Genomic DNA, 21,835 nt, shown 5'->3' on the forward strand with positions numbered 1-21,835 from the left:
CTTTGCAAAATCGTTCTGAAAGTGATGTGAGACACTCTATGTGGACATAGACGTGTTTCCTATTGTGATGATTTGATTGCAAACTTCCTCTATCGGTCACGGCATATATCAAATATATACAAAATGCATTATAATGACCTAACATAAAACATAACTTTAGATTATATTGCATGCATATTTACATATTTGTATTAACTTATCAAATATGCATCGAGTTTCGAACGATACCTTAATTTCAGATTTTCATTAAGTTTACATGCTTGTATTATTGTGAACAATGGAAATTCCCCTGCTAATTGCCCTTAATTTGTTCTCATGTCGGGTAAACTTCAGTCGTGTACTGTGGTGTAGCAATAATGTATGCTTGTACGCTGAAACTCATACTTGACTTTCAGTGAGATATTTTTCTAACTTCATCCCCCCCCGACCCCACATCGCGACTTCGCTCCTTGACATTCTCTCGAAAGCATACACGCCTGTTGCTACGCCTCTTGTGTAATTACCTCTAGCAAAGCAAGTGCCATAAAACACGTGCCGAATTTATATTTTATATTTTTGTTTGTGTGTGTTTTGTTTTGTTTTGCTTTTTTCAGTTATTGTTTGTTTGATTTTTGCATTTGTTTTGTTTTTTTGTTTCGGTTTTTTTAGATTTTAGACTTTTTAATATACAAACGGCGCAAATAGTGTAATTTAGTGAGATATATTTTGATATGTTTGACATATAATAACAAAATGAGTCATCGGTGCCCTCCGAAGGGCGTCATAATGACTTTATCACAATCAAACTTTCAACTACAGTACACTAGCACTTGAGTGTGGAGGCTTTACACAATTTGATATAAATTGTTTGTCATCGTATTCATGCTTTAAGAAAAGTACAATTGCACATTTTTGTTGATATTCAGTGATGGCAAAGTGCTATAGGTCATTTTAACATACGGCACGAAATCGCGATTTAAAAATTGTAAATATGAAAAATTGACGTATGTCCATATATTTGCAATAATTCTCTAAGTGTACATTTTGCTATCGGATCAGTCATATTCTTAATCAATACCCCGTTATCTACAGGCATGTACCCGTTTGTTTTCAACTCTCAACTAAAATAACGAGTCATTGAAAAACAACTTCATTTAGCTTCTGAAAGGACCACTACTTGCTAACGACAAATACTTTGGATCGTTCAATGACAAGAGAGTTATCTTTCAGTGCATTCAGTCTCTGTGAAAGGCATACAAACGGGATTCGCATTCAAAACAGCACGGTCCGCAAAAAGAAATTACGCAAGCATAAGGATGATTTTATTTTACAGAAAACCAATGCTTGTCAAATTCATATTTTTCATTGTTACGACAGAACATCGATCTCTGACCACATTTTCCCTATCTCATGCACATCCAGTTTCATTTACGTACTTGTGTACTGTCTCTCACAGGTTTGCTAAAGACACACTTTTACTTACAATGCTCTCCACTGTATGATACAATGTCGCCTAAAAAACGTTTTAAACCACTTCTGAACCGACACACGTTTTATAAACGTTCGTCCAAACATTAAAAGGATTATTTTTCTTGCTCTTATCTCCCTTAGGGATAATTTAAGCATATTGACGCAACGCTTAAAACTTTATATCACTTTTCTATACATCATTAAACCTGCTATTGGTTTAGTCGAGAACTGGAATCTAATTTGTCGAAGTTTACGAAACTGTTTGTAATGACCCGTATGTCTAAAGAATTCCCAGTGTAGTGTCACTTTCCTCACCTACCCGCCATGAATACACCATATGACACCAGACCAGGGTTTACATGAAAAATAAAACACATTTAATCGTGTCAAACAGTACCCTCTTAAACCATAAAATTAAAATATAACACGCAGAACTGTTGCAGAAGTATATACCTTCACAGAACACCAATATTATTACTTTAAGTTACTGGCAGTTTGACGCTTCTACATCAATGCCATCTTCGATTATCGTGACATTTTACTGAAATCCTTAAATTCTTTATTTGTTTGTGTATGTCTTCTCTAAACCTTTACATAGATTGTTATTCCAATTTGAATCATTGCAAATGTTTACTTTTGCAATGCTTTTTTTCTCGACTAGAATATTGAAGCCGGTTCTAATGTGCACATGGCTACTTCAGTCATTTAAGTATATTTAGTGAGTTACTTCAAAACTTAAACATATATTTAGTTTAAATTTGTATCAATGAAAATTATCACGTTATCCCCCCGACATATAGACTCTCCCGATATGGAAAACACAAACTCGAGTGCACGTACACCTCTGTAAACAATAGCCAGCTCACCTGTGGACAGATGTAAACACAAACAGGAGTACTGAAACTGAGCTCAAGTTTTGTGTCTGTCAATATCTTAATATCGTTTTTAGATAAAGATACGACATATATTCAGTATATATGAGTATTTATTTGTGTTATTGACAATGTGAATAGTATTCACGATGTACTGCAATACTTGGCACTGGGTAAGTCAACAGGAGGAAACTGTCGAAGCAAAAAGGAGGAAACTGTCGAAGCAAAAAGGAGTAAAATGTGGAAGCAAGGAGGAGGAAAATGTGGAAGCAAAAAGGAGGATACTGTGGAAGCAAGGAGGAGGAAAATGTGGAAGCAAGGAGGAAAATGTGGAAGCAAGGAGGAAAATGTGAAAGCAAGGAGGAAACTGTGGAAGCAAGGAGGAGGAAAATGTGGAAGCAAAAAGGAGGATACTGTGGAAGCAAGGAGGAGGAAAATGTGGAAGCAAGGAGGAAAATGTGGAAGCAAAAAGGAAGAAAATGTGGAAGCAAGGAGGAAAATGTGGAAGCAAGGAGGAAACTGTGGAAGCAAGGAGGAAACTGTGGAAGCAAGGAGGAAACTGTGGAAGCAAGGAGGAGGAAACTGTGGAAGCAAGGAGGAAAATGTGGAAGCAAAAAGGAGGAAAATGTGGAAGCAAAAAGGAGGAAAATGTGGAAGCAAGGAGGAAACTGTGGAAGCAAGGAGGAAAATGTGGAAGCAAGGAGGAGGAAACTGTGGAAGCAAGGAGGAAAATGTGGAAGCAAAAAGGAAGAAAATGTGGAAGCAAGGAGGAAAATGTGGAAGCAAGGAGGAAACTGTGGATGCAAGGAGGAAACTGTGGAAGCAAGGAGGAAACTGTGGAAGCAAGGAGGAAACTGTGGAAGCAATGAGGAAACTGTGGAAGCAAGGAGGAAAATGTGGAAGCAAGGAGGAAAATGTGGAAGCAAAAAGGAGGAAACTGTGGAAGCAAGGAGGAAAATGTGGAAGCAAGGTGGAAAATGTGGAAGCAAAAAGGAGGAAACTGTGGAAGCAAGGAGGAAAATGTGGAAGCAAGGAGGTAAATGTGGAAGCAATGAGGAAACTGTGGAAGCAAGGAGGAAACTGTGGAAGCAAAAAGGAAGAAAATGTGGAAGCAAGGAGGAAACTGTGGAAGCAAAAAGGAGGAAACTGTGGAAGCAAGGAGGAAACTGTGGATGCAAGGAGGAAAATGTGGAAGCAAGGAGGAAACTGTAAAAGCAAGGAGGAAACTGTAAAAGCAAGGAGGAAACTGTGGAAGCAAGGAGGAAACTGGAAGCAAGGAGGAAAATGTGGAAGCAAGGAGGAAAATGTGGAAGCAAGGAGGAAACTGTAAAAGCAAGGAGGAAACTGTGGAAGCAAGGAGGAAACTGTGGAAGCAAGGAGGAAACTGTGGAAGCAAGGAGGAAAATGTGGAAGCAAGGAGGAAAATGTGGAAGCAATGAGGAAACTGTGGAAGCAAGGAGGAAACTGTGGAAGCAAGGAGGAAAATGTGGAAGCAATGAGGAAACTGTGGAAGCAAGGAGGAAACTGTGGAAGCAAGGAGGAAACTGTGGAAGCAAGGAGGAAACTGTGGAAGCAAGGAGGAAAATGTGGAAGCAAGGAGGAAAATGTGGAAGCAATGAGGAAACTGTGGAAGCAAGGAGGAAACTGGAAGCAAGGAGGAAAATGTGGAAGCAAGGAGGAAAATGTGGAAGCAATGAGGAAACTGTGGAAGCAAGGAGGAAACTGTGGAAGCAAGGAGGAAAATGTGGAAGCAAGGAGGAAACTGTAAAAGGAAGGAGGAAACTGTGGAAGCAATGAGGAAACTGTGGAAGCAAGGAGGAAACTGTGGAAGCAAGGGGGAAAATGTGGAAGCAAGGAGGACACTGTGGAAGCAAGAAGTAAACTGTGGAAGCAAGGGGGAAAATGTGGAAGCAAAAAGGAAGAAAATGTGAAAGCAAGGAGGAAAATGTGGAAGCAATGTGGAAACTGTGGAAGCAAGGAGGAAACTGTGGAAGCAAGGAGGAAAATGTGGAAGCAAGGAGGAAACTGTAAAAGCAAGGAGGAAACTGTGGAAGCAATGAGGAAACTGTGGAAGCAAGGAGGAAAATGTGGAAGCAAGGGGGAAAATGTGGAAGCAAGGAGGACACTGTGGAAGCAAGAAGTAAACTGTGGAAGCAAGGGGGAAAATGTGGAAGCAAAAAGGAAGAAAATGTGGAAGCAAGGAGGAAACTGTGGAAGCAAGGGGGAAAATGTGGAAGCAAGGAGGAAACTGTGGAAGCAAGAAGGAAACTGTGGAAGCAAGGAGGAAAATATGGAAGCAAGGAGGAAAATGTGGAAGTAAAAAGGAAGAAAATGTGGAAGCAAGGAGGAAAATGTGGAAGCAAGGAGGAAACTGTGGAAGCAAGGAGGAAACTGTGGAAGCAAGGAGGAAACTGGAAGCAAGGAGGAAAATGTGGAAGCAAAAAGGAAGAAAATGTGGAAGCAAGGAGGAAAATGTGGAAGCAAAAGATCATATACACAGCTCAAAAAGAACATCACAAGTAAGAAAATCCTAGATTAAAAATGGCTTTACCGCTAAATGCTAATTTTACACTCGCTAAAGTAACAAGCTCTACGGTGCTGGTTATAAAGCATATAAAAAACTGAACGGCACCTTCCCATACACATTTAGCGTTAGATACAGTAGCGCCAAATGACAAACTACATGACAACAAGACCGGCAGACGGATTGCGAAGGACACACTTGAACTGTGAAAGGATAAGACCAAGTATTATTGAACAGAAAACGTCGCCTGCTTCGCCAACACCTGAGATGCAATCGGAGAAAGCAAATTCGCATTAACTCCTTCGCAAGATGTATTTTTATCAGGAATATTTCTTATAAGACGTATCTGACCTGCCGCAAAAAGCCAAATGTATGATCGATACGATCTGTTGATAGACCCTCAGTAGAAATCTGGTTGAGGGCTACTTGTTTACCTGGATATATATTTATATGTCGCATATTTTGTTGAACTTTCGAAAAACGCTAGACGTCAACCCCGTCATACTAGCGCTAAAGTCATTACAGAACAGAAGTGCAAATTGTTTTACTAAATATCGCCCTTTTCAGCCTCCGAGCTAAAAATTAATCTTTATTATTGAAGTTAAAATTTTGTTTCATATTTGCTTTTTATTCATTCTTTTCTACATCTTAGAATTATCCCTCAAAAATCTGCGCTTATTGAACAACCCAATTGAAAACATATAACAAATGAATATTGACTTTCCAACGTAAACCACAAGTCAGAAAACGCAGTGGGTACAGTGAGAAACATATGATTTGTCATTTTTCTAGCTTGGCATCTTTCCCAAAATTTCAGCGTTGCTAACATCAAACTTGTCAACAGATGAAAAATTGAAATGTCATTTTTTCGGGCTATGTTACCACTAATTCATTCTATGGATTGAGAAAGGTCTCATTGTTCTGTTCCATTTTTGATTCCAATGATAAAACTTGAGAAGATAAAAATGTAACGCTGGACGAAGGACAAACAGGACTACTTTATCTCAAACTGACCATCCTGGAAGTTGACCTTCAAGTTACATTGTGACGATTTGTGTTATACAGCACCAAATTGTCAAATCTCAATCAGGCAATAAAATGCTAAATATTTTCTCCCAAATCGGCGCTGTTCAACGTTAGTAAATCGAAAATGACCATACTGCAATTCGCTGTCATTAAGTAAAAAATGCCTTCATCAGCGAAAACCATTCGTATTCGTACAAATTTGATTATTTGATTGAAGTTGATGCAAATAAATCATGAGTCATTTGAGAAATATTGTTCTTGTCGCCAAGCTTTATTGTTACAAAACAGAATTCGGTTTATCGTAGGAGACTGAGACAACCAGTCTCATAAAGATATTATTACGTCACCTTCCTGTAGCCATTAAAACGGCAAAGATTTGCTGTTGTGGTATAAGGGGAATTTGTGTGCTTGCCTTCGGATACATTTAATAACGGTTACATCGAAATTTTAAAAATGAAACATACGAGAAATGTTTAAACCAATATAGAAGGTTGATAAGTCTAAAGTGCATTGAGGTTTATCAATTGTATCTGATTCCTATGATTCCAATGAAGAATTGGGATTCTCGATAATATCACATTCTCAAATAAGAAAACGGTATACAACAACGGAAATAGGATATTTTTCAGTGAGATCACTATGACAACCGTAAAATTTCCCAATAAGTTTCATCAACCTGCATCTTTTGTGATTTTGTTTTACGACTTTGTAGGTCATTTCTTGCACGAAAATCTTGATAATTTGAGCGGGCCTTTGAATATGGAATCAACTGCGACATGTTAACACCGTTGGTCCGGGATGCAGGAATTTGACTATCCAGAAATGGAAAATTGAAATCATGACGCTTACCATACAGCTTGGTTGAAAGCTTCCATGTTGATTTCGCTGTAGGAAAAGATTGAGGTAATTGGCTGATGTAAACATCGAAACAACTTTCCTAAATTTAGTTTGGACTTACAAAATGGGTGGAAACACCCCCTCACAGTTAACAATAGACTGTACAAATGTAGTATATTGGGAAATTCAGTCACTGAATGGATCATAGATTTAATGCTAAATATCGGGAAAATACAAATGTTTGTACGCTATTCAATGATGTTTGCTGCAAGGATCAAATTTGAAAACGAATCTGTTATTACTATATCATCGTTGAGCTAATGTTGAGCTAATGTTTGTCAATCGATTTAGCTAGACCTACAAGAGAATTTCCATATTGCAAATATCGGTTTTTTTTTGTTTAAATTGTGAATTGAAGCGAAAATTAATTCATTAATTTAAGGAAGCCCTTTTGTGATTTTATTTAAAATAAAACAACATATATACATTTTACATGTATATGAATTCCTCCCCCCCTCCTCTCTCTCTCTCTCTCTTATTAGATCCGGAAAATGATTAAAATTAAGATTAAAAATCATCAAAACTTTGGAGACAAGTGATCGATTCCAGGTATAGTAATGTAGGAAGACTATGAACTCCTACCTGGTGCTGAACATTCCTTTACAATAACATGTTATTACTTTAAAGACATTTTAGCCTCATTCCATGAGCAAACCGTCGTCTCTTAAAGACTTCCGTTGCATTTTAACGCTTGCCTTTATGTAGTCTTACATATAATGTGAGGTGCCCTGCTGAAGGTCTTCGGTATCATTCTTCAATGAGGAAACGCTCTAAGGAAGGCATGCGTTCCACACTATCACAAGGAAGCTTACAGGTACATATTAAAACCACATAAAAGCACATACTCGCTACGAATACAAGACAAGGCACTCTTTTAATGACCTTAACTGTTAAATTTAAACAATCTTAAATAAAACTTGTCATTCTAAATGACCTATATTCAACCTAAGCGCAAGGAATTATCCAATGTTTTTGTCGCTCCTGATTTTTATTGTAAGATCACGTTGTGCTTTCCTTCCATATGAACAATTCTTCTTTAAATCATAATACACAAAATCCGCTCACTTCGAAATGCAAACATTAAGCTTGTTTCCGAGTAGGGCATTATCATGTTAAATCTAAAATTGTCCTTCCAAATTCCTAAGCTGATGTTTTATCCGAAGGTGTCAACTTCGGGACAGTGATAGAAGGATCCGAAGGAATACAGATCGATGGCCATTCTAAAGTTGACTTTAAGTAACCATTAGTCGGCATTGAGCTATTTACATTGGGATTAATGAAGTGGAAATGGGGAATAATCTTATTTTCTTAGTTTTTATTAGCCAAACCTGTCTTTTTATGAGGCAGTGGTGTCTGAAGAGAGCTTAATGGGAGGACTTGAGCCAATTAAACCTCAGACTTTAGGAACTATGTTTTCTATATCCAATGGTTTAATAGTGATCAGTCCGTTAAACAACGCTCTTGAGAGAGGGATTACAAGCCGCTCTTAATAACTTGTTATTCTTACATCCGACAGCCCAGGTTGTTACAATTTAAGGATTGCACAATGAACCGAAACGCCTCTTGCACTTCGTCCTTGCATCGCCCATGTATCGTCCATACAAACACATAATGCACTATCATATCTTACAATTGCATAGGATACTCGCTAAGTCGGCTGTTTAGTTAGAATTGGTCGATCAATATTATGGATTGAAAAACTAAACAGAAGTCTCATAAACTAGTGATTGAATAACAGAACAGTTTAGGCGTTGATCGCTGTTTAGGGACTATGCCAGTAGCTTGATAGAAACAATCAAAACAATTCAGGGTAATGCGTTTGTTGGGGATGTCAAGTGCTCTGACAGTTTTAGCGAATGATATGCCTGCATGACTGAACAGAAGGAATGCGTGTATATGTACTTAATTGTAGTGTATACGGATGTTTGTGGGCGTAAAAACAAATGCCCTCTTTCTTTCGTAGAGGAAAAGAATAAGATGGATATAGAAGGAATTCAAATTTATTTTCCAAATTTTAGTAATTTATTTTACCTTTGCCCTAACTAAAGAAGCATACATTTCAATGGATGAAGGCAATTAGTCGCTGCACAGGTACATTGCGTTTTCCCTTGGTACAAAGAAATATGTTTCCAATTTGTTATGTAGACAGATCATCTCAACCTCTAATTGAATTTTCATTAAGTTTGAATATCTTTCGGAGTGCTGAATAATCTTATTACCAGGTGGTTCTCTGCAACAAACGTGAGTCATTTGTCCTTTCTATGAGATATTTTCTTTCTTTCGCTGAAATGCAAGTTGTATTGATGAACTAAGCTTATCGTTTAAAATTGTCTATGACATCTTATACTTAAAACAATTATATTATACATTATTGCATGGTTATGTAAGTGACATCAAATTGATTTTTCTGGTGATATTTTTCGTGCAAAGGATCAGAGGAGCTCGAAACAGAATTCTCCGATCGCAACACCTGGCGACACACAGTCCGGCATCAATAAAGTCGAGATGAAGAGAAAATTCAGAAGGGAAGAACGACAGCTGAGGAGTCAGCAGAAAATACAGTCAGGTCCCAGTGCTATCCACACTGACGAGTTCACATGCGGCAGATCCCGGCGAATCTTCAAAGACTGGCCTACAAGAACGCAAGCTAATTCAAGGTACAACTGCTTTCGAGACTAATGCATGCCAGCAACAGCTACATGCCAGTTATTTTTCCTTAGCTTAGCTTTCCTAATAAAAACAACTTTAACATGTAACGTGATAGATATATTTTCTCTAGGTAACAACTATGCAGAAATAACATCAAGAAAAATACCAACATGGCAACATAATCATAATTCAAACTCAAATTCCATAAAACCAAGGCAAAATATGAACTAACGAAAGATTTACACAGGAACACAGTACAAGGATAATAACACCAGGTGTTCTGTAAGAGTAAGCGTCTTCTGCTTCATAGACAACACCGCCGTGATAACCTTGGTCAATTCAAGTAAGTTATATCACATTCTCAAATGAGAACACGGTATACAAAATCGGGACCAACAGGCAAACTAACGAGCATCGATTACGTCCAGCGTCATGTTGCACAGAGTAATTAGATATTTCTAAACGGGCATAATACTTCACAAACATGCATCTTTTGAACCCTTGTCTTAGGAGTATGTTCTCAATGCTGTAACACAATTAATCACGTAAAATAAGTTTTCTTTTTTATTTATCTTTCTGCGAAATGTAAACTATATTTTTAAAATTCCTTTCGCCTCTAAATCCAACAGGGTGTTTACACTATACAGTGGTCATCTTGATCTCCTTTTAAGGTATCGGTTATTCTGGGCATCGGAATACAGCGATATTTTGTGTTTTCATCCAGTAGAAAATCCTGATGTCAGTTAAGAGTGATCCAGGGGTGGAAGCGTCTGGTTCTTTTTATAACAAGCCATCCAGTTCTGGGCCGCGGTTCAAGTCCTAGGTGGGACAGTGACCAGGTACTCGTCGCAGATCGATAATGTTCTCTGGCTCTCCTTCATGAACAAAGTTAGCGCATCCTTGATGACCTTGGTGTAAATAGGACGAGTATAAAACAACTAAACTAAAAACTCAAATAAGCAATGGTTTATTAAAAAGTCTTCCATGAATTGAGTTTGCAAGTTTGGCGAGTAAACATTAAAATGTCCTGTCGAGTTTAATAAAATAAATAAATAATAAAAAAACCAACTTTTTATCACATAACTAAGAAAAGTTACATATAATGAAGTTAAATTTGCTTTGGCTATAAGACAAATACTGCCAATTATTAATTGCTCATTTATTAAGGTAAAAAGCAGCATATGAGTTTTTGCCATGAGTGGTCTAAGCGTCAGTACTACACACTTTTAGAGCAAGGATCACTCTTATTTTTGGGCCAGTAACGAATAGTCACCATCAAGAAAAAATTTCGACAAACTATATATTTGTGTGTTTTTCCTGTTTTTTTCGCACGAGTATAGAATACTGTATCAGAAAACGGTCTTAAGAATCATGTCATTCCGCTCTACATACCACGTGTGGAGTAGTAATTTACCACCAAACCTTTAAATTTTCACTCCCCCCCTGAGGCCATCAGTGACATAGAAGTATTACAAGTATTATACGCCCTTGTTTGGAGACGATCCTTTCAAAATTTTGCTTACTTGTTAAAGAGTAATTACAATTTTGTAAACATGTCACGGGGTAGAAAATTATTCTTTGTATGCGTGTGTGGTTTTTTCCCACAGAAACTAATCTATTTTCTCGCAAAAATAGGTCAAAATTGTAGAGTGATCGGAAAGCAGAGTTCATTACAAGCTAATTTAGTACATAAAGATATTTCAGGAAACGTAACTGGATATCATTATGAAGACAAAAAAGCCATTCTTTATTACAGAATGTAATGCTCTGAACAGCACCATATTTGTACACTTCTGAGTTTTTCGCCTCCAGTGGATGGTATTGCATTGTAATGTTAAGATATTAAAGTCACTTGATTGACAACAATTTACTGATCATAGAAAAGAAATGTACATAGATCTTTAAAGTAATTTTTTGAAAAATTGTTGCCAGTGTAGCAGTAATGAGGACCTGCATCTGATTATACCACTGACATAATTGATTTTTAACAGTTTACAGTGGGTCATCGCTGTCTCAGATAGGTAAGGTACCATCGGCACACTTGCTCTTCTCTAATGTTTGTGTTTTTTAACAACATTTCGTTGTTTCTGGATGACGTTCAGCACTAGAAACATTCAAGCAAAATATATAAAAGGGTTTTACAAATGAATGACCTCGATGCGTTTGCACTATAAATTGTCGACAGAAAAAAAAAAATAAAAAAATAAAAAAAAAAAAATGGATGGTTGGATTGCCGCTGCTTGAACATGTCATTCAGGCATTTTGAAAGTTGGTATGGTCCTGTAGACTAGTAAGCTTGAGAAACATTGTTAAAGTGTTTTGTAAGTAAATGATAAGTCATCGAGAGGCATTGCTTTACATACTAACATTAAAAAAATTATCGATATTCAATTAAAAGTTATAATTAGTACCCATTAATTAGAGATATATCAAGTGGCCTTCTATAACCGTCTTTGTTTTTGTGGACAGGAATTCAAATGTATTAGTTTACATAACTTGACTAAAAACGGAAAACCTCAGTGCGTTTTCGGAATCCTTAAATTTAGTTTATGTTGATTCTAATTTTAACGTCTTCTTGACGGCTGTGATCATATAATGACGGTCTTCATATACATGCTTTGTGAGTGCATGTTTAGAAAAACTCAAACTAAACATATTTTGCGTGAAGTTTTGGCAATGTCAAGCTGAAAGTTTTTTCTTCTCGGGAGATTTCTAGATTACGTAAATTTGTCAAATAATTGTATCAAACAATGTATTAGAATAACCGAAAGTAAGAACGTTAATATCCTTAAACGGAAAGAAATGGAAATCATTGAGGCTAATATTGGGGATGTGTAAACAAAGACAAAAAAATGACTTAAAAATTTCATCCAAAACACCATTCCTAATTATTTCAAGTCATGTTTTTGTTAATATGTGTAGACATTTGTAAGTATACGATACCGTAAACACTCCCAAATATATATGAATAATAGTAATATATTTTTGTAAATTTTTAAATATAACCATAGGCCTTACTTGATAGAATAGATGCTCACATATATGTTAAAAATAATGTAGTGTTAAAGGAAATATAAGAAAGGAACAGAACTAAGAAAAAATAGCAGGTTCAAAGCTAATCACGTCTTACGACCAAACAATGGAGACATCAGGTAAAATGATTTCGCCAGTCGTTTATGGCAGAAGAAAACAGCAACCGGGAAAATCGGATAATGAACCCCAGAACATGGAAGTAAGTCAATATGCTTCGAAAATAGTAATGACAATCTTCAGGTAACTGTTTGAATGGTAGATTAGATGCACAGCAGACGGTTATCGTTATAGTCTACAACATAACCTTACTCATAGTTTCACGACATAAGCAATCGTTTGCTTTCCTGAGCGAAACTATTTGAACTGAAATTAGCAGTCAGAGACATACGCAATCAATTAGAAGATAGAAAAACTTTGCTTAAAAAGACTATTATTAAGATTGGTTAATTAAAGAAGCACTATTCCAGCTTGAATAAGTCTGTTTTAAATATTGATTGTATATTTACATCGACTTGTCTTCATCGGATAAGTGTCACGATTGAAAATATTCACATGTACTTGATATTGTTCTGAAATTATCTGATATGTGAAATTATGGGGCTATTATCTTTCCCCATCTAGATTTTTTACTTTTCTTCAAATCACTCTTGAATGTTCCTCAGTGGCCTCTAGTTCTCAACATTTAGGACCGCAGCATCACTAACGGGTCTTAGCAGGAGGAAACAGCTGTATGGTGTAGCATCACTGACGAGTCTTAGAAGGACGAAACAGCTGTATGGTGTAGCATCACTGACGAGTCCTAGGAGGACGAAACAGCTGTATGGTGTAGCATCACTGACGAGTCTTAGAAGGACGAAACAGCTGTATGGTGTAGCATCACTGACGAGTCTTAGAAGGACGAAACAGCTGTATGGTGTAGCATCACTGACGAGTCTTAGAAGGACGAAACAGCTGTATGATGTAGCATCACTGACGAGTCCTAGAAGGACGAAACAGCTGTATGATGTAGCATCACTGACGAGTCCTAGAAGGACGAAACAGCTGTATGGTGTAGCATCACTGACGAGTCCTAGAAGGATGACACAGCTGTATGGTGTAGCATCACTGATGAGGCCTAGAAGGATGACACAGCTGTATGGTGTAGCATCACTGACGAGTCCTTAAAGGACGAAACAGCTGTATGGTGTAGCATCACTGACGAGTCCTTAAAGGACGAAACAGCTGTATGGTGTAGCATCACTGACGAGTCCTTAAAGGACGAAACAGCTGTATGGTGTAGCATCACTGACGAGTCTTAGAAGGACGAAACAGCTGTATGATGTAACATCACTGACGAGTCCTAGAATTACAAAAAAGCTGTTTCCAGTGTGGCCCATTGAAGTTAGCGTAATGTTTCTATGACCGAATTGACACATGTACTAGGAGAAATAAATCACAATTTGTGAATCTTTTTAACCAAGAAGCTATAAAATGGTTTGAATGCTAATATTGTTTCGGCAAGGAAATACCCAATAAGACAACGTTGACATTTTTTTTTCATGAAAATCTGTTAAGAATTTTATTCACAAAGTTCCGGAAGATGCCTTTTAGTGATATTATTGAAACGACGCCTTGGTCTTACATTGCAAACGTAGGAGGTAAAAATGCAAGTCACCCAGTCGCTCGAAAACTTGACATCAAAGAGAATTCTCGTCAAAATCCATTTCCGAAAGGCTGCAGACAAGGTCATTTTAACAAACAAATGAACAGTCGACCGAGTGACATTTTACTAATGAAATAGTTTGTCAGGCTCCATTTCCATTCTACTTGCTTGCACTTAGTACAGAAATAGCAATATTTGTTATACATATTTGAAAAGCCGCAATTTCGAGAACTGTAAAATGACGATACATTATCAGAAATAAATGTACATTACCGGATACACAATTCCGAAAATAGTTAGCTAATTAGGTCATTTTACTTTTTCTTCATTACTGATCACGTGACCATGTTAAGAGACATCTCTTATTGTTTTGGGCTTAATTGAACCAGGCTCCATCTTTCATGATGTTGTAGTAAGCAATCAATGACAACACTGTTATGAACGGCGCCCTTAGTATGGATCCAAACTTTAAATATTGTTAGACGAAATTTTACGCCATTTCGATTTCGTGAAGTAGTAATTGACATTAAAGTTTCAACATTTTCTAGACAATTGGTTTAAAGTTATTTCGTCTTCTACACGCAATCCTATCGGTATAGTAAGATAAGATATATGTTTATAATTAGAAGCCGATATTCGGCGAACAGCTATCGAGTGGCTATGTATAATTGTTAGCTTTCATTATAGAATTTCCCAAGACATTTTGAACACAGTATAAAACAGTGGAAAATTTATGGATAAATTGGATTATTTTTTCTTCGGATGCTTCTATTGATAAGACATTCAAGGAGTGGCTTTATGAGGATACGTCGTGAGGGATGAGGGGATTGTACAAAACACACACGCGTAAATAACATCCTTCCATACAAATTTAGATTTAGATACATTGGAGTCATCACACAGCTGTTTCGTACTTCTATGACTCGTCAGTGTCGCTATGGGCCGAAAAATCTAAATCTAGGAGGCGACAAAGGGAAAATTAAAGTGTTGAACAATGTTAAAAGTGTAAATTGGGAGGGCAAATAGTCCGATAATTCCATATATGGAAAACAGTTGCAGTACTGACATTTAAAACTTTTATATGATTGGGAAAGTAAAGTAAAGGATTAGTTCGTATTTTTCACTAATGCATAACTACAATCTTAGAAATGGAAGTAACATTTTTTCGAAAATGCTTCAATAAAGCCAAATAAGGAATGAATACTTTAAAACTTGCCACTATAGCAGGAATACCTAAGGTATGTTTGATGCTCGTTAGTTGTTGTATACCTTGTTCTCAACTAAGAACATGACTGCACTTGGAACGACCAATATTTACATGGGAAGTGTTGTCGATGAAGCAGAAAACGCTTACTCTTTCGTAAAAACTGGTCTTATTCTCCTTGTACTTTCTCAGAAGTATCCGTGTAAATCTTTCTTTTGTTCATATTTTGCGCTAGTTTTATTGATTTTGAGCTTGGATTGTAATTATGCTCAAGTTTTGGTATTTTCTTGTTGTCCTGAAATCGTTATTGTTTTAATGCCACGGTTAAGCGCCATCATTAAGTACATACTGGTTTGTAAAGCATATGTACATAAACAAGCTATTGTGAATGAAGGATATATCATTCTATGTTAAACACATTTAATGGGATAGGTAAGTGGATTTTTACTTCTCAAGGTCAGACGGCAATACCAAAGATAGATTAAATTGCGGTCTCTGAGTGCTTTCTTCTATTCAGGGTCAAAGTAGAAAAGCTACAGTGCGGATAGATAAATTTCTAAAATTTCCAATGAAATCCACCAGTTTATCACAAATTGCATAAGATAGAAAACATATTGAAAATGCTGTACTTTTGAAGTACTCCCTAATCCAAAATAAATTAACAATGCTTCCTTAACACAAAAAAACCCTCATAATTGCTTGTGTTCCGGGACACGTTCTATCCTTAGGCTAGTCTAAATAAGGAGTTATATATGTTGAGAAGACTTATTAAGCTAAATTATTAAACAAAACCTTAAAAATACACAGATGTCTTAATGAACTCGTGCTCGGAAACCTAATGAAAATAAGATTTCTCATTTCACTTTGTACTTGTGTACCGTATTCCAATACATACGGATATGAGCCCAGTTGGTATCGCCGCTTTAATGCTCAGGCGTTAACTATTTATAGAAGCCAATGAAAATACGATGTCGTGTTTAGGACGGTACAATTCGGAAGCTTTCATCAATAGATATTTATATTAGAACACACTCGAGAGATGAAGAATACTGCTGCTGGATAGGAGAGAAGGCAGGGTCAAGGTCAACAAATTATGTACGTTTGACAACATTAATTTGTTTTCAAATGTTGGCTTAACGTCATATCAAACTTGATATTTTAAAAGACGGCAAAGCAAATATTAAATTATGACATTGTTGAACTTTTTATTGCCTTTTGTATCTTTTATTCGAATGCAGAGAATGGGTTGATTTGGTTTGACTTGTATCAACAATACTTTTATATTTATTCCCTTTAGGAAGGAATCCCTGTGGTGAGTGAGCGAACAAGTATTGTGTTTAAAGTGCTATCCCACTGCATTTTACGGTAACTAGAAAACTCCCCATTCATCACATTTTAAGAACATCTCGTCCACTTTCGTCTCATTAATTAATGCTGATCGTTGAGTAGGCACTTGTATCTCCCATTTGTGAAGACTCCGGTACGTCTCTGTCTGGGAACAGAATTCACCGCATTCCTGAGAGGGTCAAGAAAAGATAACCTGCTCACTTTTAACATGGAAGCCATTTTCTTAAGGAACATTATATTCTAAGAGTACAAATTCTTTCTAAATGTATTGATGATAAACTGTTATCCATTTCCAGTCATGAATGTTACCGCCATTTTATCATAATAGGAAAGTTCACAACAAATGTTTTTATTTCTATTTTTCGAATGAATAGTCTACATAGTGACTCGATAGCCCGGATGTATGATTGCACGATAAATAAGACCATTAAGGATCGTATAATTCTCTTGTCACATATCGTCTCCTCCAAGGAATGTTCTCGACAGTGATAATAGTTCAAAATCGGGCAAAATCTGATCTCATTAATGTTCCATTAGTAGAAACTGGCGACCCCCGTCCGTTCCTCCCATCCCGATTCAGCAAGCGGTCCCCACTTGGTATGGGGGTCTGTATGGGGGAGGGGGAAAAGTGGGTAATAAATACAGCAATTGGATATCTCAATACCTATTACCGTTTGCGTGAATCTTGTTATTAAGATTTTGTTTGGATTCCTTGAGTACCTCCAATTATCCGGAACAAAAAGTCTACAGATTACGGGGACGTTTTGCAGCCTTTCTTGTCATTTAAAAGTGCAATCAGTAAAAACCATTCTCAAATGTTATGTGTTTTATCTGCCGTAATATAATGTGGTTTTAACCTGGTAGAATTAAAGCTGAATAATATACATGGCATGTCCGATAATAAACGCAAGTTTTGTATTTTTATATATACAGTATGAGTAGAAAATGTATAAAATTTGGAGGGACGTTTAACCTTTAGCTTGTGGTACTGTCAATGCCACCTAAGAGTCATTGGGATTCACTAAATTAGCAGGGAAATGTGACCTTTGCATGCCGTTGGTCGATGTAAAGAGGTGTAGCGGTATGATTTGTATTGTATTCGAAACCAAAACAATTGACATTTAAAAGTAAGACAAGAAGCTAGTATATTTAAGCAATACAACGGGAGCAACTGGGCCACTATAAATTTGATATCCTTTATTTTCATCGATTTTCCGTTCCCGTATCCTCATATGATGGAAGTCAACACAAATTGTGTACTTTTATTTATTTCTTCGGCGTGCACAGACTTAGTATTATAACCTGTAAATAATGTGTTGCGTACAGTTTATAGTCAATCTAATAATAGAACAGACTGACGATAACCATTCAGGGAAATATGACATTCAGTCATGATAATGCGATTCAAATTGTCGAATTTATTTGTTTTTGACTGGCAGTAAATACTAAAACAACCAAGTTCCAAAAGACAATGTTTGATCAGTTGTGAGTATATTCTCATCGATCCCCAGAAATCGACCATACACACAGATGTGAAATCGCCGATTTGATGTTTCCTTGATACATATAGAGACGGTGTAATCACTTTTCACTTACCTAATACCTAGCTTTGTTCTAAATTTAAAAGCATCGGCAATCGAAAGGAATGATGGACAACTCTAATTTTCTTGACAAAATTTACAGCTTAATTCCATGAATACGACCTAACTATACCTTCTGTTGATCAGAGCTGATATTAACGTCATCCATCACGTCACGTGATCTCAAGTTGAACGTTTTGATGGGATCGATCAGATCACGTGACAGACGAGACTGACTGCATTTCAGACTGAGTGGCGGGGTTGTAGAACTTTCCACTGTACTCCAACCGATAAATAATGGTAAGTTTACTTACAAGTATACAAAACATGACATAGTAATTACAGTTATGGAATAAGTTTGGTCATTAACTATCGTTTTACGTACTATAATTAAATTGGTATGCAGTATACCTCCGAAAACCGGAATAATGACCCAATTGATCTACAATTATATCTAGAACAGAATTTGAGGTGGTTTATTTCTTTCTTTCTTTTTACACAGGGTGGGGGTATGTAATTAATGTGTTTGTCCTTCATTTTGGCAGACAAGCATTCATTATTTAAGTTTAAGAACATGATGTGTGTTCTTCTGTCATTGGTATCTAGCATGGCAGGTACAATGTAGAATTTCACAGGAAATTGTAGGGGATCATTCTCGTGCCATAGGGCAAGATATTTTACACTCAATGTAATAGCGTTGTGATGGGCCTCCCGTATGTTGTTTGGAGGGGTAGTCACCAGCTACTACAAGGAAACCCTTCCTCAAATGCCTCTGGCTCTTCACGCTGTGATACATCCAGCAAAACAAACAAGCAGTATCTATTCTTGTTTACGTCAACAGATACATACAAACTTCCAAACGAGTGCTGGTAGTTTATCACAGTTATCTAACTGAAGACAGTTAAATATGACAAACAATCGACAGTAGATAGGAAACGTATATATCTCATAAAATTTTACTTATAATATACATACGCACTGAGCTCAACTTCCCAAGTGTAACCTCTAATTTCTGTGATCCGCACCACTTTGTGATAAATATGATACGTAACAAAGGAGTAATTATTATCAATTTCATATTAACGAGTGATATTTTTATACAAAACGTAGTGTTAATTTTGTAAGGTTAAGGCATAAAATATCAATTCAATGATATTCATAATGTTTATGAAATTATTCATACCATACTTGTATAAACTTCCATGAACAAAGTCATAAGACCGTGACACCGCATCACAGGCGCTAGCACCCCTGAATATTCGTCTAATCACTCTTAAATTAATAGTTGTTTCCAAGACCTGGTAAGTATTTAGCATTGTGTATTTTATTATCGTAATAGAACCCCCGTAGATTTTTGCCTTTGCAAATTTTCAGCAACCGAAGTGAAGTGTAAAAGGTCAAAGGTCAGTAGAAGTTCATCAAACAGATTTGCCGGAGGCAGGGACGACCGATCGAAGGTTTTGACTGTGATTACACACCTTTTTGTGTAAACAAAAAACGGTAACACATTGTTAAGATGTTTACTACATGGCACCGCAGTTGTGAAACAGACGTATTCGAGACTAAAATGTGCTTGTATGACCTATATACAAAACAATTATTATCTGGAAAAAATGAAAAGCTGAACAGAATGATTTACTTACCGTTCAGACAATCTCGGGATGTACGGGAAAGAAACCGTTCTCTTTCGACCCCAAGTCTGTATATGTCTATAAATATATATTAATAGCGTGGTACATACACAAAAGTAGATGTTCCTGTTCCAGGTAAGTTTAAAGAAATTTAACACGTGTCCATTTTATAAATATAGTTATATAATAGTTGAAAAATAATGCGAATTTGCCAAATTTTCACTTCATATCATTTATTTATTTATCTTATTTTTCATGACATCGTAACATACTCGCCGCCATGAAATATATATTTTTCATTATTTAACAAACATGTGGGACAAACAGTTTAAGTATGGTAAGCAATATCTTGTTTCAATTTAACCTCCCACGTACAACATGAATTTTGTATGTTCTTGGAGGAATTTCCAGTACAGCTATAGAACACTAAATTATTGACGAACTGAGTCTCATTCAGCTTGATCAAGATATATTCGGTCGACACATCGGCGATATAAATTAACAGCATATTTTTTGTTATTTTTTTTCTGTATTTATTGGATCAACATTGTCGCAACAGCCAACGTCATACGAGGCTGGGTGTCAAAAGGGACACTTAAGATGGAAAACAAAACACAGAAAGAAAGTAAAACAATTATTGATTTGCAGCTTGTCTAAAGAAATAACGTTTGATCAGTTTATTACATCTCCTGCTTTTTATATAAACATACATCTAGTCGTTTTTACGTTTGAATCTTGAAGTTTAATTAATGTATTGGTATAGTTACATGTGGTTGAATGCCAAATCCTAATTAACGAATTAAACACAATATGTACAGGGATCATGGCGTTGCGGTTGTGGTATTGGTACAGGTAATTTGTACTGACATATCCGATTTTGGAGGTAGACTACTGGGACTTGCTTTTGTAACAACCAATATGGAATTACTTTGGAGATGTCATAATCTGATGGGATTGTTTCACCGAGGTGAATTAATGGCGAAATCCCACAGGAACCCGCTCACACGTTCATCAAACTGGATTTGGTGTAATGCTCTACACTATTTAAAACATCTTCTATGGGTTTTTTTGCTATCTCAGAAAATCCGATCAAGGTTTTGGTCGAGCTATCCGTCGGGTGAAAAGTTAAACTGACACAATTTTAGAGAATTAACGAAAATTTTATCTGAGTGAATGACAGTTTCAAATTACTATATTAATTGATATTTCTTAATCACACATTTCTTTGCAGTCAGCGTTTTGTGTTGTCACAAGCAGAACCAGTTTTTATTAACAACATGTATACCATGTTTGTTACTGTCGTTCTGATGATGGAGTGTATTACATAATTAAAGTTTCACGGTAGGTGAGCGTCCCTGATAGCACGCTGTCCTCTGTCAGGATATTAATGATCAGGGACATGTAAGAAGCACAGAGTACCGTTTTTATAACTTTGACATTTATACATGTATGTCAAGGCTGGATGACAAAAAACGAAATTATTCAATATGGCGGACGATTAAATCAAGGACCATAAGTAAGAAACAACAAAGAGAAATATTGGAAGAAATAAGTCTTTGGTAAAGAAATATATTATAGTGTAGAACCCTATAAGTCTATGTTCTGTTATAGATTTTTTTTGAATGTAGATCATTGTTTTCGGATTCGTCACTACACCTTGATATGTCCCTATTTCCAGGAGCGGTCACTCATCTCTAACTTCGCTGGTAGAATACTATTCCTTGAAGATGTGTGTTCCATGTTGATAAACTGGATCCCGATTGGACACAGTCTCTTGACTCAGGACTATTCCGCGCATTTGTTCTTGTTTATCTTAGAGGATGCTGACATTTGTAAAGACACTTTGTTAATTCTCTGACAGGACACTGACATTTGTAAAGACACTTCTCTAATTCTCTGACAGGACACAAACATTTGATATGAAATTTCCTGACATTATGCTCTTATTTGATAAGACGAGAACACTTTCTGTGATACCAAG

General features: G+C 36.5%; 2 protein-coding genes across 2 annotated transcripts in view; both read left to right on the forward strand.

The window, feature by feature from the left end:
* The first annotated feature begins 2,559 nt into the window (after positions 1-2,559).
* LOC132561864 (golgin subfamily A member 6-like protein 25) lies at positions 2,560-3,651 on the forward strand. The gene has a single exon (XM_060226571.1). It carries the CDS (start codon positions 2,560-2,562, stop codon positions 3,649-3,651), a length of 1,092 nt encoding a protein of 363 aa, XP_060082554.1.
* Positions 3,652-4,672: 1,021 nt separating this feature from the next.
* Positions 4,673-21,835, forward strand: part of LOC132561865 (putative uncharacterized protein DDB_G0271982) — an 88,582-nt gene continuing 71,419 nt past the window's right edge. Inside the window, exons 1-2 of the mRNA XM_060226573.1 lie at positions 4,673-4,840; positions 9,199-9,425. Of these exons, the coding sequence (XP_060082556.1) occupies positions 4,673-4,840; positions 9,199-9,425 (395 nt within the window). The remainder of the gene's footprint in view (positions 4,841-9,198; positions 9,426-21,835) is intronic.

Source organism: Ylistrum balloti, unplaced genomic scaffold (genome assembly GCF_031769215.1).
Source record: "Ylistrum balloti isolate Yb309-2 unplaced genomic scaffold, AGI_CSIRO_Ybal_v1 Utg371294, whole genome shotgun sequence".
Classification (NCBI taxonomy): Eukaryota; Metazoa; Mollusca; class Bivalvia; order Pectinida; family Pectinidae; genus Ylistrum; species Ylistrum balloti.